General features: G+C 37.1%; 2 protein-coding genes and 2 long non-coding RNA genes across 11 annotated transcripts; 1 reads left to right on the top strand and 3 right to left on the bottom strand.

The window, feature by feature from the left end:
- Window positions 1-295: 295 nt before the first annotated feature.
- Window positions 296-8,835, top strand: LOC133717418 (uncharacterized). 2 transcript variants are annotated; one of them, XR_009849610.1, is made up of 3 exons: window positions 296-577; window positions 1,199-1,843; window positions 8,818-8,835. It is a non-coding gene; the product is annotated as an uncharacterized LOC133717418 (long non-coding RNA). The 2 variants fall into 2 exon arrangements; XR_009849609.1 differs by lacking the exon at window positions 8,818-8,835 and having other exon boundaries at window positions 1,199-2,027.
- On the bottom strand, window positions 6,029-7,309 carry LOC133714428 (F-box protein At4g35733-like). The gene has a single exon (XM_062140544.1). It carries the CDS (start codon window positions 7,307-7,309, stop codon window positions 6,029-6,031), a length of 1,281 nt encoding a protein of 426 aa, XP_061996528.1.
- A 5,988-nt stretch (window positions 8,836-14,823) lies between the features above and the next one.
- On the bottom strand, window positions 14,824-15,966 carry LOC133716970 (F-box protein At4g35733-like). The gene has a single exon (XM_062143597.1). It carries the CDS (start codon window positions 15,964-15,966, stop codon window positions 14,824-14,826), a length of 1,143 nt encoding a protein of 380 aa, XP_061999581.1.
- Window positions 15,967-16,780: 814 nt separating this feature from the next.
- Window positions 16,781-19,970, bottom strand: LOC133713576 (uncharacterized). Of its 7 annotated transcripts, XR_009848118.1 has the most exons (9): window positions 19,692-19,966; window positions 19,430-19,599; window positions 19,279-19,309; window positions 18,720-18,894; window positions 17,706-17,793; window positions 17,552-17,627; window positions 17,396-17,447; window positions 17,184-17,270; window positions 16,781-16,991 (listed from the first exon to the last, which is right to left on the bottom strand). It is a non-coding gene; the product is annotated as an uncharacterized LOC133713576 (long non-coding RNA). The 7 variants fall into 7 exon arrangements; XR_009848120.1 differs by having other exon boundaries at window positions 16,781-16,830; window positions 16,942-16,991; window positions 18,720-19,599; window positions 19,692-19,970; XR_009848116.1 differs by having other exon boundaries at window positions 19,162-19,599; window positions 19,692-19,969.
- Between the last annotated feature and the right edge of the window lie 622 nt (window positions 19,971-20,592).

The following is a 20,592-nucleotide window of genomic DNA, read 5'->3' as shown; positions in this document are numbered from 1 at the left end:
TACTTTTCTGAGATTTGGGGACTACTACTTTATAGAGTAGAGGAGCGAAGGGTTTCTGATGCTCTGAACCTCAGAGTGGGTGTGGGTGGACTTTCCCGCCTCGGCACATAATGTGCGTGAGACCCATTTTCGAATTTTTACCATTTTATTCCTAAAAGGTCCTTTGTCTTTTCTATCTTGTTTACCAACGTCCAATGGGTCTTTTTGTAATTTGCTGTATCAGGTTAAACAGTAAGTAAATATGCTTACATGGTATAACTTTTACCTTTTCTTCTTCCTTGCCCTGATCCTCTCTTCTACAAATCTACCCCTCTTCGTGATCGTGAGAGAAAATGGGGAGACGAAGTTGTTGGGGAAAGAGATGAAAATTAAAGAGGAGAGAGAAGGAGAGAGAGAGAGGAGAGAGAAGGAGTTGTGAGGCCGGAGGAGGGTGGTGAGAGTGGCCGACACTCTCTGAAAACGCGTACTGTACACCGCGTTCGTACATATGGGGGCTTAAGCTTTAGGTCGTTCATGATATGGGTTTCTGGAGATTTCCTGCAAATTTGAGGCTCCTGCAATTTGAAACCTTGTAAAGGTATGTTGCTTTTGAACTTTTTGAAGTAAATGTTATCAAATTTGGGTGTGTGTCTTGAATCGGCTGATTTGGGTGTCTTGAATTCTGGTGGATTTGGGTGTTTTGAATTCTGGTGATTTGACTTTCAATCAACTGGTTCTTTTGTGACTTGAAGCTTTCGTGATGGTTCAATTGGCGACTTGGGTTCTAGTTTTTGCTTTTACACATGGATTGTCTTTCATGTCACTACTCTATGCTTTGCATTTTTGTTGTACCATATATATATATATATGCTGAGGGTTTCGATTGGAAAGTTCGTCTGAGATTTTGATTCATTTGGTGCATTCTGATGACAGATTTCTGGATTTTCATTATAATTTCTACTGCTTCTTTCGATCATGTTTTGCGTTTGACATTGAAATACCTTGGCTATTAAACTATATATGTATATTCTCATCGTGTACTAGTTTACAGCATTGCAATCATGCCTATATGAAATAACTTGTTTGAGTTTTGAAAGAACAAAAAAAAAAACAAAAAAAAATCATGCCTAAGTCAACCTTGCTGCCAACTGCCAAAGTGTGCTCAAAGGCTGTGTTTTTTGCGCAATTAAGTTGACAATGTGTGTTGTTCTGTTGACAGTGAACAAGGATTGATCAGAAGTAAGCAACCCTTTTCCTTGCTGAAGGTTCTTGCAGTAAATGTTATCAAATTTATGTGGCATGGTTGGTCCAGAGCAATTGCAGTTATTGGGTCTATGTTTTCTGGCTCTGATTTTAGGGACTCTTGCATAGTTGGATCAGTTCTGTTATTGCTTTTGAAATTGTAGAAACAAGCCAGCAAAGAGCTTAGTTTTTTTAGGATTGTTACTGTGAGTGGCTGCGAGTGAAATCTGAGACTTTCTCACTTGGGGATATGCAGTTCATCAAGGTGTGGATTCTAGTTTTCAAATTCTTGCCACATCAGAAACAAATCTACCGTGGGAACTTAATTTGAGGTTCCGGACGGCTTCCCATCATTTTCTTTACCTCTTCAGTATTTGAGCTTTCACCTCTTCCTAAACCTTGGATGTTGCATTCCATTCCGAGTTTGTATCCAGACTGGACAGTGTGATTGCCATGCTTCTGAAAGAACCACTAGAATTGGTCATCGTGCCTTCCACCACGGGGCATCACCCACCGGAATCCCAAGGTTCAGGTCAGCGTCATCGGTTTATTAGAAAGGGTTATGAATCAACGGCTCATTCTAATCTCCAACAGAAAGCTTGCATGATCACAGTAGCTTGAGGTTGACGTTGAAGTTTCTAGGGGCATTTGTCTTCATAAAATACTTTATACTTTTGTGTTGCAGTAACCATTATTGCACATTGCTATATAGAGAAGAGAGATCTTCTCTGTGAACAAGTGCTTCTGTTTATGTGTTTATTGTGCACTCAATAAATTAGGACTGTAACTTTCAGCCAATTTTTTTACTAACTGGGTAAAAAAGGTTAATGCTTTTTAGCTGGGACTTGGGGACAGCATTCAATAAAATTAACTATTTAACACAAGGACAAGAATCATGGAAAATAAGCAAACTCTATCTGACCTATAGTATTGTTACATCACCAGATCGAACTTCCAATTCCCGCAATGTTACATCACCGGAATTGGAGATTAGAACCAAGGTCTGTTACCATCATTCTCTACACTAGAAATCAGTGAAAATGCAACTTCGTCAAACCATCATTATTTTCATCATGTTTACATGCATTTAATTGCTATTGTAATTCTATTTTTTCAACTACATAACATTACATTCTCTTTCGAAAAAAAACTACATAACATTACATTGTAACACTTAAAAAGTTTATTAATGTTACAAATCAAACCACATAATATTCTAGTGTAGTAGGTCTAGACTCTAGAGTCGTACCGTTCAAACTTCCTCAATGACGAAAATGAGGAGTGACGCCACGCGATTGGCATAGGATTAGTCAGATCATGAACGAGCTGTACCATAGGATTAGGGGGTTAAGGGATAGAGACAGACCGTCAAATTGGCACGTGTGGCTGACACGTATGAGAAAAGGGCCTCGTGTGGCTTAGAGCAACATTATGAATGAAAGTATAATAAGTAACAAATCCTTAAATGTAGCTAAAGTTTGGTGTTAAAAATTTCAGTAAATTTTGAATTATCATTAGTCTTTGAATAAAATAAAATAATCTAAAATGTTATTATGATAAATTACCAAAATCAAACGAAAGGAAATTAGAAAGAAAAAAGAAAAGAGTGGATGAGAAACTCAATTTCATACCAATATTTATGGTATACATGGAAGCCAAAATTTGGTGTTAAAAACTTCACTAAATTTTGAATTACTATTAACAATCTATGAATAAAATAAACTTAATTTGTGTAAATGTTATTAGGGGCCGTGACCACTTACCCAATTTTAGTCTAAACATTGCCCACTTACTCCACCAAGAGTTTTTTAACCTCAATTACCCAATCTAACATTCATTGACAGTATTGCCCTCATTAACTACTCCCCTTAGACCACCGAGCAAACCCGAACCTTAGCCAGCCCAAACTCTTCTCTCCAAAATTTCCGACTGGCCTCAGCTCACCTCCCACCTCCGTTCGTCGATCGAGACCCGGAGCTCTTCTCCATCCTCCTCTCGCTTCGCAGAACCGGAAATCTGCCATCAAAGGCCAAATCTTTGAACCTCTAAGACCTAATGAGTGGCTGGGTAGATCGATATCTGGAGGAGCACTGGTGTCCGGCGGCGATGGGCAGAGCACGCTAGGCACCGGGGGCCGAGGGCTGGGCAGCGAGGTGGCGGGTGGGCTGCTACGTCGTCGCTGATCTGGGTACTGCAACGATGGGGGGCTGTCGAATCTGATCTGGGTGCGGCAACGGTGCAGAGCAGTCGTCATGAGGTCGAGATCGGGTCTCAAGGGCAGCACGGAGATCAATTGCTCTGGTCCTGCTGTTGGGTGCGGAGATCAGTTTCTCTTGGCTGGGAATCGTGCCGGAATCAGGAAGCATGGGTGTCCACAGGGGAAGTTTGGGTGGCCGGAGAAAAATTCTGTTTTTTTTTTTTTTTTTTTTTTTTTTTTTTCTGATTTCGCTGGTTTTTTTTTTTTTCTGATCTCGATGGGAAGAGCTCCGAGAATGGGGAAGGAAAAAAAAAAAAAAAAGTTGAACGTTTACAATTGAACATATAAATTGATCAATTGTGTCTGTAGTGTATTCATTTTGGTTCACTTGAGGGCAATAATATGATTATTGGAGGGCAATAATATGATTATTGGAGTTGCAATAATATGATTATTGGAGGGTAATAATATGATTATTGGGGCAATAATATGAGTATTGGAGGGCAATAATAAGATTACTGAGGGGCAATAAAATGTTTATTGGGGCAATAATAAGAGTATTGGGGGGCAATAATAAAATTATTTATTTAGATAAAAACCTCTGAAATCTTTCAAAATTCAAAACATCTTCATTTTTCACTAATTATTGACCCCCGATAACAAGTTTATTGGGGGGCAATAATATGATTATTGGGAGGTAATAAAATCAGACGCCGGAATCCGCTCACCAGTCCGGCAATCGGATTCGAGATTCCGGTGACCGGTCGCCGGATTCCGGCCATCGGTTGCCGGAATCCGGTCACCGGCCGCAGGAGACCGCGGCAGGCCACTGGTCACCGGAGCACAGCAAGGTGGAGAATGACTTCTCTCTCTAAGTGAGAAAGAAGGAGAGGGCAAAAAAGTTCCAAAAAAAATTAAAAATAATAAAAAAAGAATTAATTGGGTATTAGGGAAATAATCCCTTAGAGTGTTTTGGGTAAATGGGGTTTAAAAAATGTTAGTGGAGCAAGTGGGCAATTTGGTGCCTAAAATTGGGTAAATGATCATTTCCCCATGTTATTATCGTAAACTACCAAAATGAAATGAAAGGAAATTAGAAAGAAAAAAGTGGATGAGAAACTCAATTTTAAACCAAAAATTATTGCGGGCAGTTCAATTTCTAGCTTTTATTCTTTTTAGTTACTAAAATTTGAGGGAAAAAAAAAAATCAAAGTTCTCGAGTTATTTCTTCGGGCAAAAGCACGGCTCAAAGGCTAGTCTGTCTGCTTGTGTATCTATTTTTCTATCATTAAAGAATGTCTACATGCCAAATTGAGAGGTCTGAATAGAACCACTCCAAAAAAAAATCATCTAAGAACTAAAAAAAAAGAAACATGAGTATGAAAAAATTGAAGAAGTGGGTGATAAAGAAACTTCGGCATTCTTTTTTCATTCATCAATAACACGTGCATTGCACGGGTATGAGGGGCTAATGATTTGTTATGTTCAGGTATTAGGTCTCTTACTTTTGGCTAATTACGGAGATATCCACTTAATAAATCGTTAAAAATTACCCAAAGATAAGACCAAACCCAGACCGAAAGAGGAAAGAAAAAAGAAAGAAATCTTATTCCATCAAACACGAATTTATATCAGCTGTTGCTCATTTTTGTTTTTTATTATAACAAATTACCACAAACTACAATATCAACAAAGTTTTTCCCATAAGTAGAGCCCACTTCGCTACTTCCCATGTGGTAAGCCCAAAAGGCCCACTCGGACTACTAAAACCCATTCAACTAATTTTTGTTTTGAAGATGAAAAAGAAAATTGCACAGTTTTTGTTTTGAAGATGAACTGAGAGATGAAATTTAGGAAATAAGCTCTGTGATTCTAACAATTTGAGGTATGTAACTTTCTCTTTTGAATTGATTGATTACAATTATTTAGTAGTTATCTTAAATCTAAGAAGAATTGTCTTGAGAGCGTCTTAATTACATCTAAATTTCTTTTGAGTTTGGCCTATGTTAGAGAACAAGTATTTGTGTCTTATGCATATTCATTGTTCATATGTCAAACATTAGTGAAGGACCAAGTTCATTGTTCATATGATATTATCTTCTTTAAAGGGTTTATTCATTTTAATTTTCTCAGTTCTTCTTCAACACCTAAAGATATGATAGTTTCTTTATCATAATGAAAAATATTGGGATTTGTGTGATTGTGTCTATTGGTATATTGCTCTTAAAATAAAACAAATAAAACCGACTTGTGAGTTTGCTGTGGTGGCAATTTTGTAATTTTCATTAATTTTTTAGACATTAACAGTTGGCATCAATGCGTCTGCATGGAAAATCTGCTTATGACTTTTACACATGATAGTAAGATTAACCTTGTCGGCAAATTACTCAATTAAGAATAGACTTGATGGTACTTTTTAACAAAATATTTATACATTTTCAAATGCACGGATAATGCACTCATATAAGCTTTTCAAATGTTATACATACAGAAATTAGGAAATGGATATTCATCCGTACCATTGAATAAGTCGAGCTAATTAAGAGAAGAAAACTAAAGGAAAAAAAAAGTCAGGAAAAGAAAAAAGCTCAAAGTAGTTCTTCTCTCTTTCTACAACACAGTCCATTGTGTCCAAATAGGTGTTCGATTGCTCATCTTCATTAGAGCCGCAGCATGTGTGGTGACATCCCGTGAAAATTTTTTGCTTTCAATGTTATACACACCAAAATCACGTGGACCACGACTCCCAAAATCAATTCTCTGACGATCCCAATCATGTAGGAAGTATATGCAGTTCGGCAGATATCCAAGAGAACTTGAGGCCAACACTGATATTGTAGAGCTATCCCCTATGAAGAGAGCAACATCACCTAAAGTGTTTATCTTGGTCCACTCACAATTATCGTGATCAAGTTTGAAAAGTTCGAAATTCAATGTTATACGGAAATCATGTTGACCAGGACCAAAGAACATATACCTCTTAACCATCAATAGTTCATTCTCACTTAGTTCCACCAGATAATTTTTGACTAAATATCTCTTATCTTGTTCAAATGCTTCTTCTGCAACCAATATAACATCTTCCTCCTCGTCAAATTGAGTAGTAATGTCAATACAAAAGAGTTGGCTTTTATAATCAACAGCATAGAATTTATCTCCAACATAAAGAACATCTTCAATCATGCGACGTCGTGAATCAATATAAGTCCACGTAGTGTCTTTATTAAGTCTGATAAAAGCCAGTTGACATGATGGCTCGTATATGATCATAACAATGCAATCCTTTGCATTTGAGATTGGATCCGCCGAAATTGTAGCCTTGAAGACATTGAAGTCACATTGCTTAACCCTTTTCCCACGAGTCAAGAGTGCAGGAAGGTTGATAATAGAATTTTCTTTCGGTCTCCTCCCATTAACTCTAGAGAAAGGATTTATGAGAGTCACTATGAAATTCTCATCCATAGTTATTAACCATCCTCTAGAACCACAAAATCGTTTGTTCGGCAACTCTAATTGCAAATCAAGAACCTTATCATCCGCGACGTCGCATAAATTCCATGTCTCTTCTTCACCCGTATAAGACAAGAGCATTGGAGCTGTGCGTTTGCTTAGATTATCATCTGCTACAGAATTCCATGACATACAAACCGCACTGAACCTCACATAATCTAATGGTGATGTTAATCTCTCTAAAACTAAATCCAATGGGTGCTTTGGCAGCTTTGCCCAGTCTGAGGAGTCCATGAGCTTGAAATCCAAGAGAAGATTGATCGAAGCAATTGTTAGATGTGAGATTATGAGAAGCCCAGCCGTCCCTCTATTTATAGATGTCTGGTACTCCTTGTCCTCCAGTCCTACTCCTTTAAGGCGTAGGAATCTTCGCCTTCCCATACATATTAGGAAACCTAGCCTAAGAAAGAAAGAATAAGAAAACTTATCGATCTCCAATAAGAACTAGGAAATCGTTCCCAGTAGGAATGGTCCAACTGATCCTTTAAATTAGTGTATTCTCCTTAATTGGGTCACAAAGGCATCTCCTTACTAAAAAGAAGAATTGAAGGAATAATAATTAATCAATATGATCCATGCGAGTCCCTTAACTTCGACTTGTTTATAAAATAACTGGTTAGCCTTGCTTTCTTCATTAGCACAGATCTTCTACTCATGAATTGGTTTTTCTCCTTGATCGAACAAGTTCCTGGAAGCTGCTACCTGTAGTTTCTTTATACTCTTGAGCAAGTTAACGAAAGAATTCAATGTGTAAAATTTTCATGTCATGATATGTTCACATAATACGTATGAACATGAGTACGTAAGATCGATCGAAGGTCTTAAACAATTGATTTGCTCATGTTGTTGGAAAACCACAGTTGCCTGACTACAATATAAAGGGACGTAATGCTACATTGCCATGCACGCAGAATAATAGTGTATATAGGGACCTTATAATAAATCCATATGTGAGGAATCGGTATAGAGATCGACCAACTAGTGACAAGTCGCTTTACATTTGATTTTGTGTGCTACCTTCCGCACACGATACTACGGCACTACTCTTTAGCTGGAAAATTCAAAACACTCCTTATTTGTAACGTGCATATACAATTCACATTTTTTTTTTTTCTTCTTAAGTTCCAACTTCTATATTGAGGTGATATTAAAAACAAGTAATTGGCTTAAACATCTTACGTCCTATTGAGGTATACAAGAATGGAACCATGCTTCTTTCATTTCTTGTACAACATCTTATCGTATATATTCTTTATGATCTCGATCTACACGTACATGTTGATAATTCTAACTAGAATTTCAACCTAGTTAGGTCATGTAATCTTTTCACACATAAAGACTTTTACTAGCTCATTTTGGTGGTTCTGGTTCTGGTTCACCTACCCTAGCACATCTTGTAAGAAGATAAAGACATTTTCTAAATTTGTATGATTCATATTTTGCTTGTTTTATGTTAATTTTTATGAATTCCTTTTGGGATTTTGATAGAGAACAGAGGCCTTGGGTCTATCCTCTTGGCTGCTTTCTCCGTAGCACTTCCCTATCTTGGAAAGTTTCTGAAGGTAATTCTCCTCTCTATCTGCAGGGTCGGTCCTGTGTTTGTCAAGGCCTTAGCTGTAAAAATAAAAAAATTAATTTTAACAAAAAGTTTCATTAGTCAATTATCTAAAAATACAAGACCCTCACATTCATAATGGAAGGTAATTAATCATTTTTATATTAACAAGTTAATTAGAAAAGTCAAAAATAAAATTGGATTCACAAAAATGAAAAAAATAATAATTAAATCATAATTTGAGCTCATAAAATCTGATAATTGGAGTAATATTATTATTATTATTTTAATCTCCAACAGAAAGCTTGCATGATCACAGTAGCTTGAGGTTGAGGTTGAAGTTTCTAGGGGCATTTGTCTTCATAAAATACTTTATACTTTTGTGTTGCAGTAACCATTATTGCACATTGCTATATAGAGAAGAGAGATCTTCTCTGTGAACAAGTGCTTCTGTTTATGTGTTTATTGTGCACTCAATAAATTAGGACTGTAACTTTCAGCCAATTTTTTTACTAACTGGGTAAAAAGGTTAATGCTTTTTAGCTGGGACTTGGGGACAGCATTCAATAAAATTAAGTATTTAACACAAGGACAAGAATCATGGAAAATAAGCAAACTCTATCTGACCTATAGTATTGTTACATCACCAGATCGAACTTCCAATTCCCGCAATGTTACATCACCGGAATTGGAGATTAAAACCAAGGTCTGTTACCAACTTACCATCATTCTCTACACTAGAAATCAGTGAAAATACAACTTCGTCAAACCATCATTATTTTCCTCATGTTTACATGCATTTAATTGCTATTGTAATTCTATTTTTTGAACTACATAACATTACATTCTCTTTCGAAAAAAAACTACATAACATTACATTGTAACACTTAAAAAGTTTATTAATGTTACAAATTAAACCACATAATATTCTAGTGTAGTAGGTCTAGACTCTAGAGTCGTACCGTTCAAACTTCCTCAATGACGAAAATGAGGAGTGATGCCACGCGATTGGCATAGGATTAGTCAGATCATGAACGAGCTGTACCATAGGATTAGGGGGTTAAGGGAGAGAGACAGACCATCAAATTGGCACATGTGGCTGACACGTATGATAAAAGGGCCTCGTGTGGCTTAGAGCAACATTATGAATGAAAGTATAATAAGTAACAAATCCTTAAATGTAGCTAAAGTTTGGTGTAAAAAATTTCAGTAAATTTTGAATTATCATTAGTCTTTGAATAAAATAAAAAAATCTAAAATGTTATTATGATAAATTACCAAAATCAAACGAAAGGAAATTAAAAAGAAAAAAGAAAGAGAACTCTCGAGTTAGAGAGCCAAGAGCGAGAGAACCCTAGAGAGCCAAGAGCAGCAGCGAGAGAACCCTCCGACGGCACGCCCTCGTGGCGGCGTCGTCGGAAGGGGTAAAGGGGACCTAGTGCCCGGAGATGCTTGTTCGTGGAATAAACCCAGTCGATTAGAAGGTGGCGCAGTGGCTTCGTTCTCCAAACCGCAAGGTGATCATGCCGGAAAAGTGCAGATCGGGCGCAGAGGCTTATGGGTCGGGCTGGGGTCGGCCTCCCCATGGCGGCTGGTGGCTTTGCCTGGTGGTGAGAGGGCGGGCTTTGAGGGACTCAGATCGGATCGGGGTGACCCGATTTGGTCTGTGTTACTTGGAGCCGTCCGGTGGAGAGGGGTGGCTGGGGGTGGCGGCGAGGCCAGTTAGGGGGTTAGGGAGTTTGGAGGGACGGCGGGTAGGCCTGAGTTCGCTCGGCGCGGCGAGTCAGCCGCTGGTGGATGGACGCCGTGGATTGGGCTTGCGGGTCGGGGACGAGGAGGCAGCTGTCTACTGTTCTTTTGGATTGGGCTAAGTGTGTGTTGGACCTGGGTTTGGGCTCTGGGCCCACACTCCTTTTATATTTTGTTTTATTATTTTTTGTTATTATTAGTTATCAAGGGCTTTATGCCAGCAATAATATCCTACATGTACTGTGTAGGCCTAAGTGGGCTATGTGCCTGTGTATGCACTCTACGTGCCTTGTCTGCTCTAGGCCGGCGGCGAGTTATTTGCTTCGTCAAATGGGCGCTCCCGCCTAGTGGCAGGGTGAGACTAAGTGTTGTCGGATTTACTTTTCGGCGGCAACATAGGAGGAAAGCTGTGCTAAAGCAGGCAATTATGCTATGTTGTACAAGGGGTACATATCGAGTTATCTTTCCGCTATGTCACTGCTATGTTAAAGCAAATGGAGTAGCTATTTGTGCACTCTTTGCTAGTTGGTGCTTGTTAGAATACAAGTCTACTGTAGAGATTTCTGATATTATTTCAGAAAATATTCTAGATGCTTATTGTAATCAGGGGTATAGGCTCAATGTCCCCCCTTTGTATTCGACAGTTTCATTAATCGAGGCTTGAGGGCAGCCGCAACAGCCCTTTTATTCAAAAAAGAAAAAGAAAAAAGAAAAGAGTGGATGAGAAACTCAATTTCATATCAATATTTATGGTATACATGGAAGCCAAAGTTTGGTGTTAAAAACTTCACTAAATTTTGAATTACTATTAACACTCTATGAATAAAATAAACTTAATTTGTGTAAATGTTATTATCGTAACACATAATTATGAATGAAAGTATAATAAGTAACAAAAGGTTGGCTCCTATAATCCAACAGGATTTTCCTTGCTTTACAGATCAGCATATGAATTAATCAACCGACTGTGAATTGCCATAGGACACAATTGGTAGGTGGTGGTAAGTAATTGAAAGCTTCAGCGATACCTCTGTATTGGGTTTTGATATTTGGCTATGTTTTATGACTTGGTCGATTGTGGTTCATAATTTACTATTTGTAATGGAATATTGATGCGATCAATAATTATAGTCTTTATTTTGGTAATAATTGGAGCTTTTCTTTGCTCATCTGTAAATCTTAGTATATTGTTGGTCAGTTTCATTATTTACTATTGAGAATCAGTGGATATATTTATTGTTAGCATATATCATAATTCATCATGGTCACTAAAAGATACAGCAACCCTAAAGGTCAGTGATCTATTTGTTCTTGCTTTGATATCACTCTAAATTGTGTTAAGGTGATAGACTACACCCTCGTAGTTCATTTTGGAGTCAATAACATTCTAAATTTCTAAGGTTCAATACCATTATATTGATATTGAGGGTCAGTGCCATTTTTGCTAGAAGATCAATAGCCTTATTTACTATTGAGGGTTAGTAGCTTTATTTCACATAGGTTTTTCTAGTTCATTGTACAAATACGGCTTTTCTTATTCATGTCTTTCAGTATTTGTTATTGATGGCTACTAGCATTACTTGTTGGTGAGGATCAATAACTTTATTCTTATCTTCTTGAGGACATATAGTCACTTGCTATTTGAGATCAGTAACAGATAACTATTGAGGGTTAGTTGTTTTATTTTCTATGAACTTATAGTACGGAGTCTATTTTATACCTTTTTTTTTTTTTCCTCAAAACAACTGTATCTAATTTGGAGTTTCATACTACTTTTTGTTAATAAAATGGGTTGATACTATACTATCTTATTTGTTAAAGTAAAACAATAAAGCGACAAATGATAAACACTGAAAACTAGGGTCTTTGTCTTCTAAACTTGATTAGAGCGAGAAAAGACAAATAAAACTGACTTGTGAGTTTGTTGTGGTGGCAATTTTGTAATTTTCATTAATTTTTTAGACATTTTTGTTGGCATCAATGTGTCTGCATGGAAAATCTGCTGATGACTTTTACACATGATAGTAAGATTGAGCCCATTTAATTTATAGAAAATTACATAGTAGCACATGACCAAAGATGTAAACACAAAAAACCTACTTGCAAAAAGATTTATACAAATAAGGACATGAGCCCAGGCCCAAAAGCCAAATGAATCAAGCCTGATTCCCAATTTTAATGACAAATGACTAAAATACTCGAGTTTCATCATAATTTACGACACTGCCACTGTCCTAAATCGAGTTTCATCAATTTCCAAACTCACCGATTTGGAAATCCTTCAAATTCTCCTTTCACAGTGAGAATTTCAGCTAGAAGCTTTGAGGGAAGATGATCAGTGACTCGAGGCGCTCCTAATAGGATCAATTTCACTTCTGGAAGTGGCCGGAAAATGGAGAATTTTGCTGGAGAACACAACTGCTACAGTGACGGTTTTGGTCAAAATTGATGGTTTTCTGGCCAAATCGCCGTGACCCACGGGTACCAACGTGTAGAGGAGAAAGAGACGGTTCTTTTATGGGTGGTGGCGCGCCGTTTGGTTGCCGGATGCCGGAGAAATCAAGGAAAAACGGGAGAGGGCCGACGCGGGGGAGAGAGAGGAAGAGTGAGAGATCGGGGAAGAAGAGAGAGAAAAGTGGCTGGGTAGGTTTCTGACCTACCCACAGTAACTTTCCAAATTACCATAAACAGTAACTTTCGTATTTCGCTTATAACTTTTGCATATGAAGTCCGATTTTTACGAACCAAATATGCACGCGCTCGGTTTAACGTCCTCTACGACTTTCATGAAGAAAAAATTTTCAAATTTTGACCCGGTCAAAAAGTAAACTTTCAGGGCCCCCCCTAAAATATCGAAACTTAAATAAATTGTATAGAAAATCGTCATTCCTCGTTTAATAACAACTAAACATGAAAAATTTGATTCCGGGCGTAACAAAGGTTCTGTAGTTTACTTTGATATACATGAGGAGCAGATTCATGAATTTAGTATCACTAAGGTTCTGTGGTTTACTTTGATATGATCGGCTACTGTCAATGATATGATCTGCTAATGTTCAAATTGAATTGATCCGCTACTTTATAGTTTATTGTTTATGTTAATGATATGATTTTCATTGTTTATGGTTCAAATTGGCTATTGTGTGGAGGTGCAAAAGGGTGATAATACAAGAAATAATCGAACAAAACCAGTGAGAAAAAAAGCTCCGGCACGTAGGAAAAAGTGCAGTATCAGAACTGGACGAGTATGAGTACAGTAGCAGGATTGGACGAGTGCAGTAGCAGGATTGGACGAGTGCAGTAGCAGGATTAGGTGATGACGAGTGCAGTAGCAGAACTGGACGAGTATGAGTGCAGCGAGTGCAGTAGCAGGATTAGACGAGTGCAGTAGCAGAACTGGACGAGTATGAGTGCAGCAAGTGCAGTAGCAGGATTGGACGAGTGCAGTAGCAGGATTAGGCGATGAGATAAGAGTAGTAGGAGAGTGAAGTTTTGTGAAGTAACGTAAAGAGATTATTCTCAAGAACTGGACGAGTATGAATGCAGCGAGTGCAGTAGCACGATTAGACGAGTGCAGTAGCAGAATTGGACGAGTATGAGTACAGTAGCAGGATTGGACAAGTGCAGTAGCATGATTAGGCGATGACGAGTACAGTAGCAGAACTGGACGAGTATGAGTGCAGTAGCAGGATTAGGCGATCACAAGTGCAGTAGTAGAACACGAGTACAAGTGCAGTAGCAGAATTGGACGAGTATGAGTGCAGTAGCAGGATTAGGCGATGAGATAAGAGTAGTAGGAGAGTGAAGTTTTGTGAAGTAACATAAAGAGATTATTCTCAAGAAAAAAAAAGAGTAACATAAACGGATTGTTCTCAGAAAAAAAAAAAAAAAAAAAAAAAAAAAAAAGTAACATAAACGGATTGTTCTTACAAAAAAAAAACATAAATGGATTGTTCTCAGAAGAAAAAAAAATAAAAAGTAACATAAATGAATTATTCTCAGAAAAAAAAGTAACATAAATTGATTATTCTAAAAAAAAAAAGTTACATAAAGGGATTAAAAGTCAAAAGAAGTAGTTAAAAATAAAAAAAATAAATTAAATCAAGACATGTGGCAAATGGAGAGCATATTGTCCTTATTTGTAAGATTTAATCCTTGTAAAGAGATAATCCTTGTAAAGAGATTAGAAGTCAAAAGAAGTAGTTAAGGGTAAAAAAGTAAATTAGCTCATAACATGTGGCAAGTGGAGAGCACATTGTCCTTATTTGTAAGATTTAGTCCTTATATGTTTAATTCAATCTTTAATGGATGTATTTGTTAAGTCATCTTTTGTCAATAACTTATATGTAATTTGTTATTTAATTTACCTTATCGGTAAATTACTCAATTAAGAATAGACTTGATGGTACTTTTTAACAAAATATTTATACATTTTCAAATGCACGGATAATGCACTCATATAAGCCTTTCAAATGTTATACTTACAAAAATTAGGAAATACCATTGAATAAGTCGAGCTAATTAAGAGAAGAAAACTAAAGGAAAAAAAAGTCAGAAAAAGAAAAAAGCTCAAAGTAGTTCTTCTCTCTTTCTACAACACAGTCCATTGTGTCCAAATAGGTGTTCGATTGCTCATCTTCATTAGAGCCGCAGCATGTGTGGTGACATCCCGTGAAATTTTTTTGCTTTCAATGTTATACACACCAAAATCACGTGGACCACGACTCCCAAAATCAATTCTCTGACGATCCCAATCATGTAGGAAGTATATGCAGTTCGGCAGATATCCAAGAGAACTTGAGGCCAACACTGATATTGTAGAGCTATCCCCTATGAAGAGAGCAACATCACCTAAAGTGTTTATCTTGGTCCACTCACAATTATCGTGATCATGTTTGAAAAGTTCGAAATTCAATGTTATACGGAAATGAGCATGTTGACCAGGAGCAAAGAACATATACCTCTTAACCATCAATAGTTCATTCTCACTTAGTTCCACCAGATAATTTTTGACTGAATCTCTCTTATCTTGTTCAAATGCTTCTTCTGCAACCAATATAACATCTTCCTCCTCGTCAAATTGAGTAGTAATGTCAATAGAAAAGAGTTGGCTTTTATAATCAACAGCATAGAATTTATCTCCAACATAAAGAACATCTTCAATCATGCGACGTCGTGAATCAATATAAGTCCACGTAGTGTCTTTATTAAGTCTGATAAAAGCCAGTTGACATGATTTCTCGTATATGATCATAACAATGCAATCCTTTGCATTTGAGATTGGATCCGCCGAAATTGTAGCCTTGAAGACATTGAAGTCATGATCACATTGCTTAACCCTTTTCCCACGGGTCCAGAGTGCAGGAAGGTTGATAATAGAATTTTCTTTCGGTCTCCTCCCATTAACTCTAGAGAAAGGATTTATGAGAGTCACTATGAAATTCTCATCCATAGTTATTAACCATCCTCTAGAACCACAAAATCGTTTGTTCGGCAACTCTAATTGCAAATCAAGAACCTTATCATCCGCGACATCCCATAAATTCCATGTCTCTTCTTCACCAGTATAAGACAAGAGCATTGGAGCTGTGCGTTTGCTTAGATTATCATCTGCTACAGAATTCCATGACATACAAACCGCACTGAACCTCACGTAATCTAATGGTGATGTTAATCTCTCTAAAACTGAATCCAATAGGTGCTCTGGCAGCTTTGCCCACTCTGAGGAGTCCATGATCTTGAAATCCAAGAGAAGGTTGATCGAAGCAATTGTTAGATGTGAGATTAGCTAATTGGTGTCTATGAGAAGCCCAGCCGTCCCTCTATTTATAGATGTCTGGTACTCCTTGTCCTCCAGTCCTACTCCTTTAAGGCGTAGGAATCTTCGTCTTCCCGTACATATTAGCTCTTCCCATACATATGAGGAAACCTAGCCTATTCCCGTTGTACGTAGAGACAGAAAGAATAAGAAAACTTATCGATCTCCAATAACTAGGAAATCGTTCCCAGTAGGAATGGTCCAACTGATCCTTTAAATTAGTGTAGTCTCCTTAATTGGGTCACAAAGGCATCTCCTTACTAAAAAGAAGAATTGAAGGAATAATAATTAATCAATATGATGCATGCGAGTCCCTTAACTTTGACTTGTTTATAAAATAACTGGATAGCCTTGCTTTGTTCATTAGCACAGATCTTCTACTCATGAATTGGTTTTTCTCCTTGATCGAACAAGTTCCTGGAAGCTGCTACCTGTAGTTTCTTTATACTCTTGAGCAAGTTAACGAAAGAATTCAATGTGTAAAATTTTCATGTCATGATATGTTCACATAATACGTATGAACATGAGTACGTAACACTACCACAAAACTGACCTAACAACACCATTAACAATGGTGTGTATTGAATTTATAGACACCAATCAATGGTGTTGAAGAGCAATAGACACCATTCTAGTTACCATTTATTGATGGTGCCCATTGCTGCCGTGACATATACCCAAGATGCCACTATTACTTTTTTGGTGACTTACAAATTGTGGGTCCCACAACTAAAAAGCAATCTGATATATTTATTGTATATATACAATACACCCACCAATCTGAAAAATAGTGACAGACAATATTTCAAATTAAAAAAAAATTAAAATTAATATACAATAACAGTAATTCTAATCAAACCACTAAATGAGAAAAGAAAATTCTGCAAAGACCTTAATTATAGGCATGATGTCTGCGTTCTCCTCTACTCCTCAATGGACAACTACATCACATAAAATGAACAATATTTAAACAATATAAAGAATGTTACATAGCTCATAAACTTTAAAACAAATGATATCCTTTGAACCATCTCAGTAAACCTTTCTGAACCCCTAAATGGTTTGATATATGACATAAAAAGAAGTCAGCAAAGTCTGTAGAATATATGACATAAACCACTTAAGAACCTTACTTTGCAAAGATTGTACTGCCTGTTTAACAGCTCAAACCCATTAAACCATCAAATTTAGCTCATGATAAACCTCTTTTCCTGGAAATGCTGCAAAGACAAACCTACACATTGTCAGAGAATAGAGACTACTAAAACAAGCTATAGTGGGGGAAGCAATAAGTCATTTCACATTTTAAATATAGTTCTTGGTACAAATTTACTGAGAGTAAGACCTTGTGATAAACGATCGACCCATCAAAGGCAAACCCAGTGGTGATTCTTCCCCTGTAATAGAATAATTACATGTATGAGTAACTTTATGACAGAATATCATATATCCCAGTCCAGTTCCCTTCCCCCCCCCCCCCAACCCCCCCCCCCTTGCTCACCTGCACAAATTTGATGCAAATTAATGCGACCAATTGCTCTTATAGAGACGAATGCTCCAACTTCTAGTCTGTCAACCTGCAGAATGGAACTGATATTAGTTCATAAGGTACCTCAACAGACAGTCGGAAATTCTTTAAAAATTAGGAAGCTTACATTTCCTCAATCCCAAGCATTTGAGCCTACAATGTGGAACTATAGCAAGAGCTGGACCATTGCTTTCTTCAATTTCTGCAACTTGATACTAAACAGCAAAACTACTTTCAATTGATTTAATACCACTACAGAATTATAAAGGGCATGAGACCAAGCAGTAGACTACCATAAATAGAATTCATCTAAAACAAAAGTTAGAGAAATACATGCAAGTTCCAGTTAGCATAGAGAAACAATTAATACAGTTTATACACAGACGTCTAATGAATAAAAAGCTATTTTTGTGGTATGTCAATTGCCGTTAAAATTTTTTTATGTACAGTTCTCATACATTGAGAAATTTTATGAATGATGAATACCATATACAGATATACTGTATTTGTCTACTTTTGGGGAAGCAATATTTATATCTATTCAACTTTAAATATAACTAAATCTTTTCAGTTCACAACTCTCATAAAAGATATCTTTGATTCATCCCCGGATTCTCTATTCTTTGATTAAAACAAAGGATTATCCTATTTTGCGATGATACAATTCAACTGAAGAAACATTCAAACAACTACACAGGATGAGAAACAAATGATAAATAAAACAGTGAAAGGATATAATTCAAACTTATAGAGACTTAAAAGTTATGGAGACCAAAACATTTGCCGCGAATAAGTAAATGAGTCATTTTGAAACACACGTGCATTATATCAGCAAACCTTTGTGATTTCTGCAATTTTAAAACACTATCCAAATTACATAGTTCAGTGTCTCCAAGTCTGCCAAGTTACAATTGTGTGTGTGTACAGTATATGTGTATATAAATAAAGGGCCAGAGAAAACCATAGCATAAGCTCATGCACATACAAAAAAAAAAAAAAATTAGGGGCAAACTCAACCATCAAATAACATATATTTTACACAAATCAGAGAACAGAAACAGAGACGAAATAAGTGATGAGCACAACCTAGAGAATAAAAACAACATTACAAAAACATAAAAGAGGAAAGAGCGAATGTTACCTGCTGAAAGTGAGACTCAACTTCTAACAACACAGTTCTACCAATTTGGATCAGCTGAAGACCTTAAATTATAGAAATTGAAAGCAACAGGCTTCTACCTGTGTCCATATTGTAAAATGGGTTCAGCATCTTCATCAACCCTACTTGAGCCCATAACATTATGAGCCTCTATCACCTGAAATCATGTCAAGAGTTAAAAAGGAGCATGAAAACAGTAATCTCATTGCTCATTTTATCCCAAACTATTACATACTAATTCCCTAACTATAACATCCCCAACATACTAAACAAACTAACACCCAAGCTAAATGTGGGCAAGCTCTCTCTTATTAGCTCCACCCCTTTCCAGACTTTCTTTAAAGCATAAGCATTGCCAAACTTGTTGTGCTATATAACCCAATTGCATAAATTAGCAGAAATCAAAGAACAAAAGCTAAAGTACCCAATTGAATTCGAGACTGAAACTTTAGTGTAGAATCCAATCCAAATCACCAAACCCATAAACTAAAGGAGGAGAATCAACAAAATTTACTTAGAGGACTTGAACAGCGGTGCAAACCTGAAAACTCTTGTCTGCAAATGGGATGACCCTAGTCCGTATCCCCACACATAGTTAATGGAAATTAGAAAGTGATCGATTGGGTAATTGGGTTAAGCAGTGATGGCGAATAAATGAATATATGGATAATGTAACTTTAAGAGATTTTTACCTTACAATCAGGGTTTTGAGATTTGAGATACTGTCCAACCCCAGAGACGGTGCCTCCGCTACCAACAAGTCAAACACATACCTGTGCTTCTCCTCAAAACTTTCTCCCAAAATCGATGAAAATTTCAGCAACAGCTGAATCTCTCCTCTTCTTTTTCCCACCCCACCGATCTGCGAGCAAAATAGAAAATCTTACATCAAATCCATAATGCAAAATCACAAATGTTATATCAGATCTACCACATAAACTTGATAAACCGAACCTTTCCTATTTCTCTTCAACCCAACCCTTGTAATCCGATTCGTCGACTCGGATATCAATATCGTCTACTGATCATGGAAGCTAGTGTTTCTATATTCATGAGCAAACTGATTCTTCGTCCTCGACAGATAATTGAAGGTAATCCGTCTTGAAGACCATGTCTGATTGCTGCTCTCTTCAACACTTGAGAGATGGAGAAACAATAGGGCAGAGAGAGAGTTTACGGTTAACACTGCAAAGGAAAGAAAAAGAAAGATAATCTTTAATGGGGCAATTCAACTTTCTAACATTGGTGACATTTCAACAGTATCTTGACCCCACGGTGACCAGGATTTTCTTTTCGGTACACACGTTTGGGAAGATTAGTGAGATAAAATTTGGTTGCTGTCACCATTAACCAAAACGTGGGGGTAAAATGGTATCCAAAGCCCACTTTTGTGGTAGTGTAAGATCGATCGATCTTCTACTCATGAATTGGTTTTTCTCCTTGATCGAACAAGTTCCTGGAAGCTGCTACCTGTGGTTTCTTTATACTCTTGAGCAAGTTAACGAAAGAATTCAATGTGTAAAATTTTCATGTCATGATATGTTCACATAATACGTATGAACATGAGTACGTAAGATCGATCGAAGGTCTTAAACAATTGATTTGCTCATGTTGTTGGAAAACCACAGTTGCCTGACTACAATATAAAGGGACGTAATGCTACATTGCCATGCACGCAGAATAATAGTGTATATAGGGACCTTATAATAAATCCATATGTGAGGAATCGGTATAGAGATCGACCAACTAGTGACAAGTCGCGCGCTTTACATTTGATTTTGTGTGCTACCTTCCGCACACGATGCTACGGCACTACTCTTTAGCTGGAAAATTCAAAACACTCCTTATTTGTAAC

Source organism: Rosa rugosa, chromosome 6, assembly GCF_958449725.1.
Source record: "Rosa rugosa chromosome 6, drRosRugo1.1, whole genome shotgun sequence".
In the NCBI taxonomy this organism is placed as follows: Eukaryota; Viridiplantae; Streptophyta; class Magnoliopsida; order Rosales; family Rosaceae; genus Rosa; species Rosa rugosa.
Note: the sequence above shows the minus strand (reverse complement) of the source record. Positions and strands in the feature narration are given on the sequence as shown.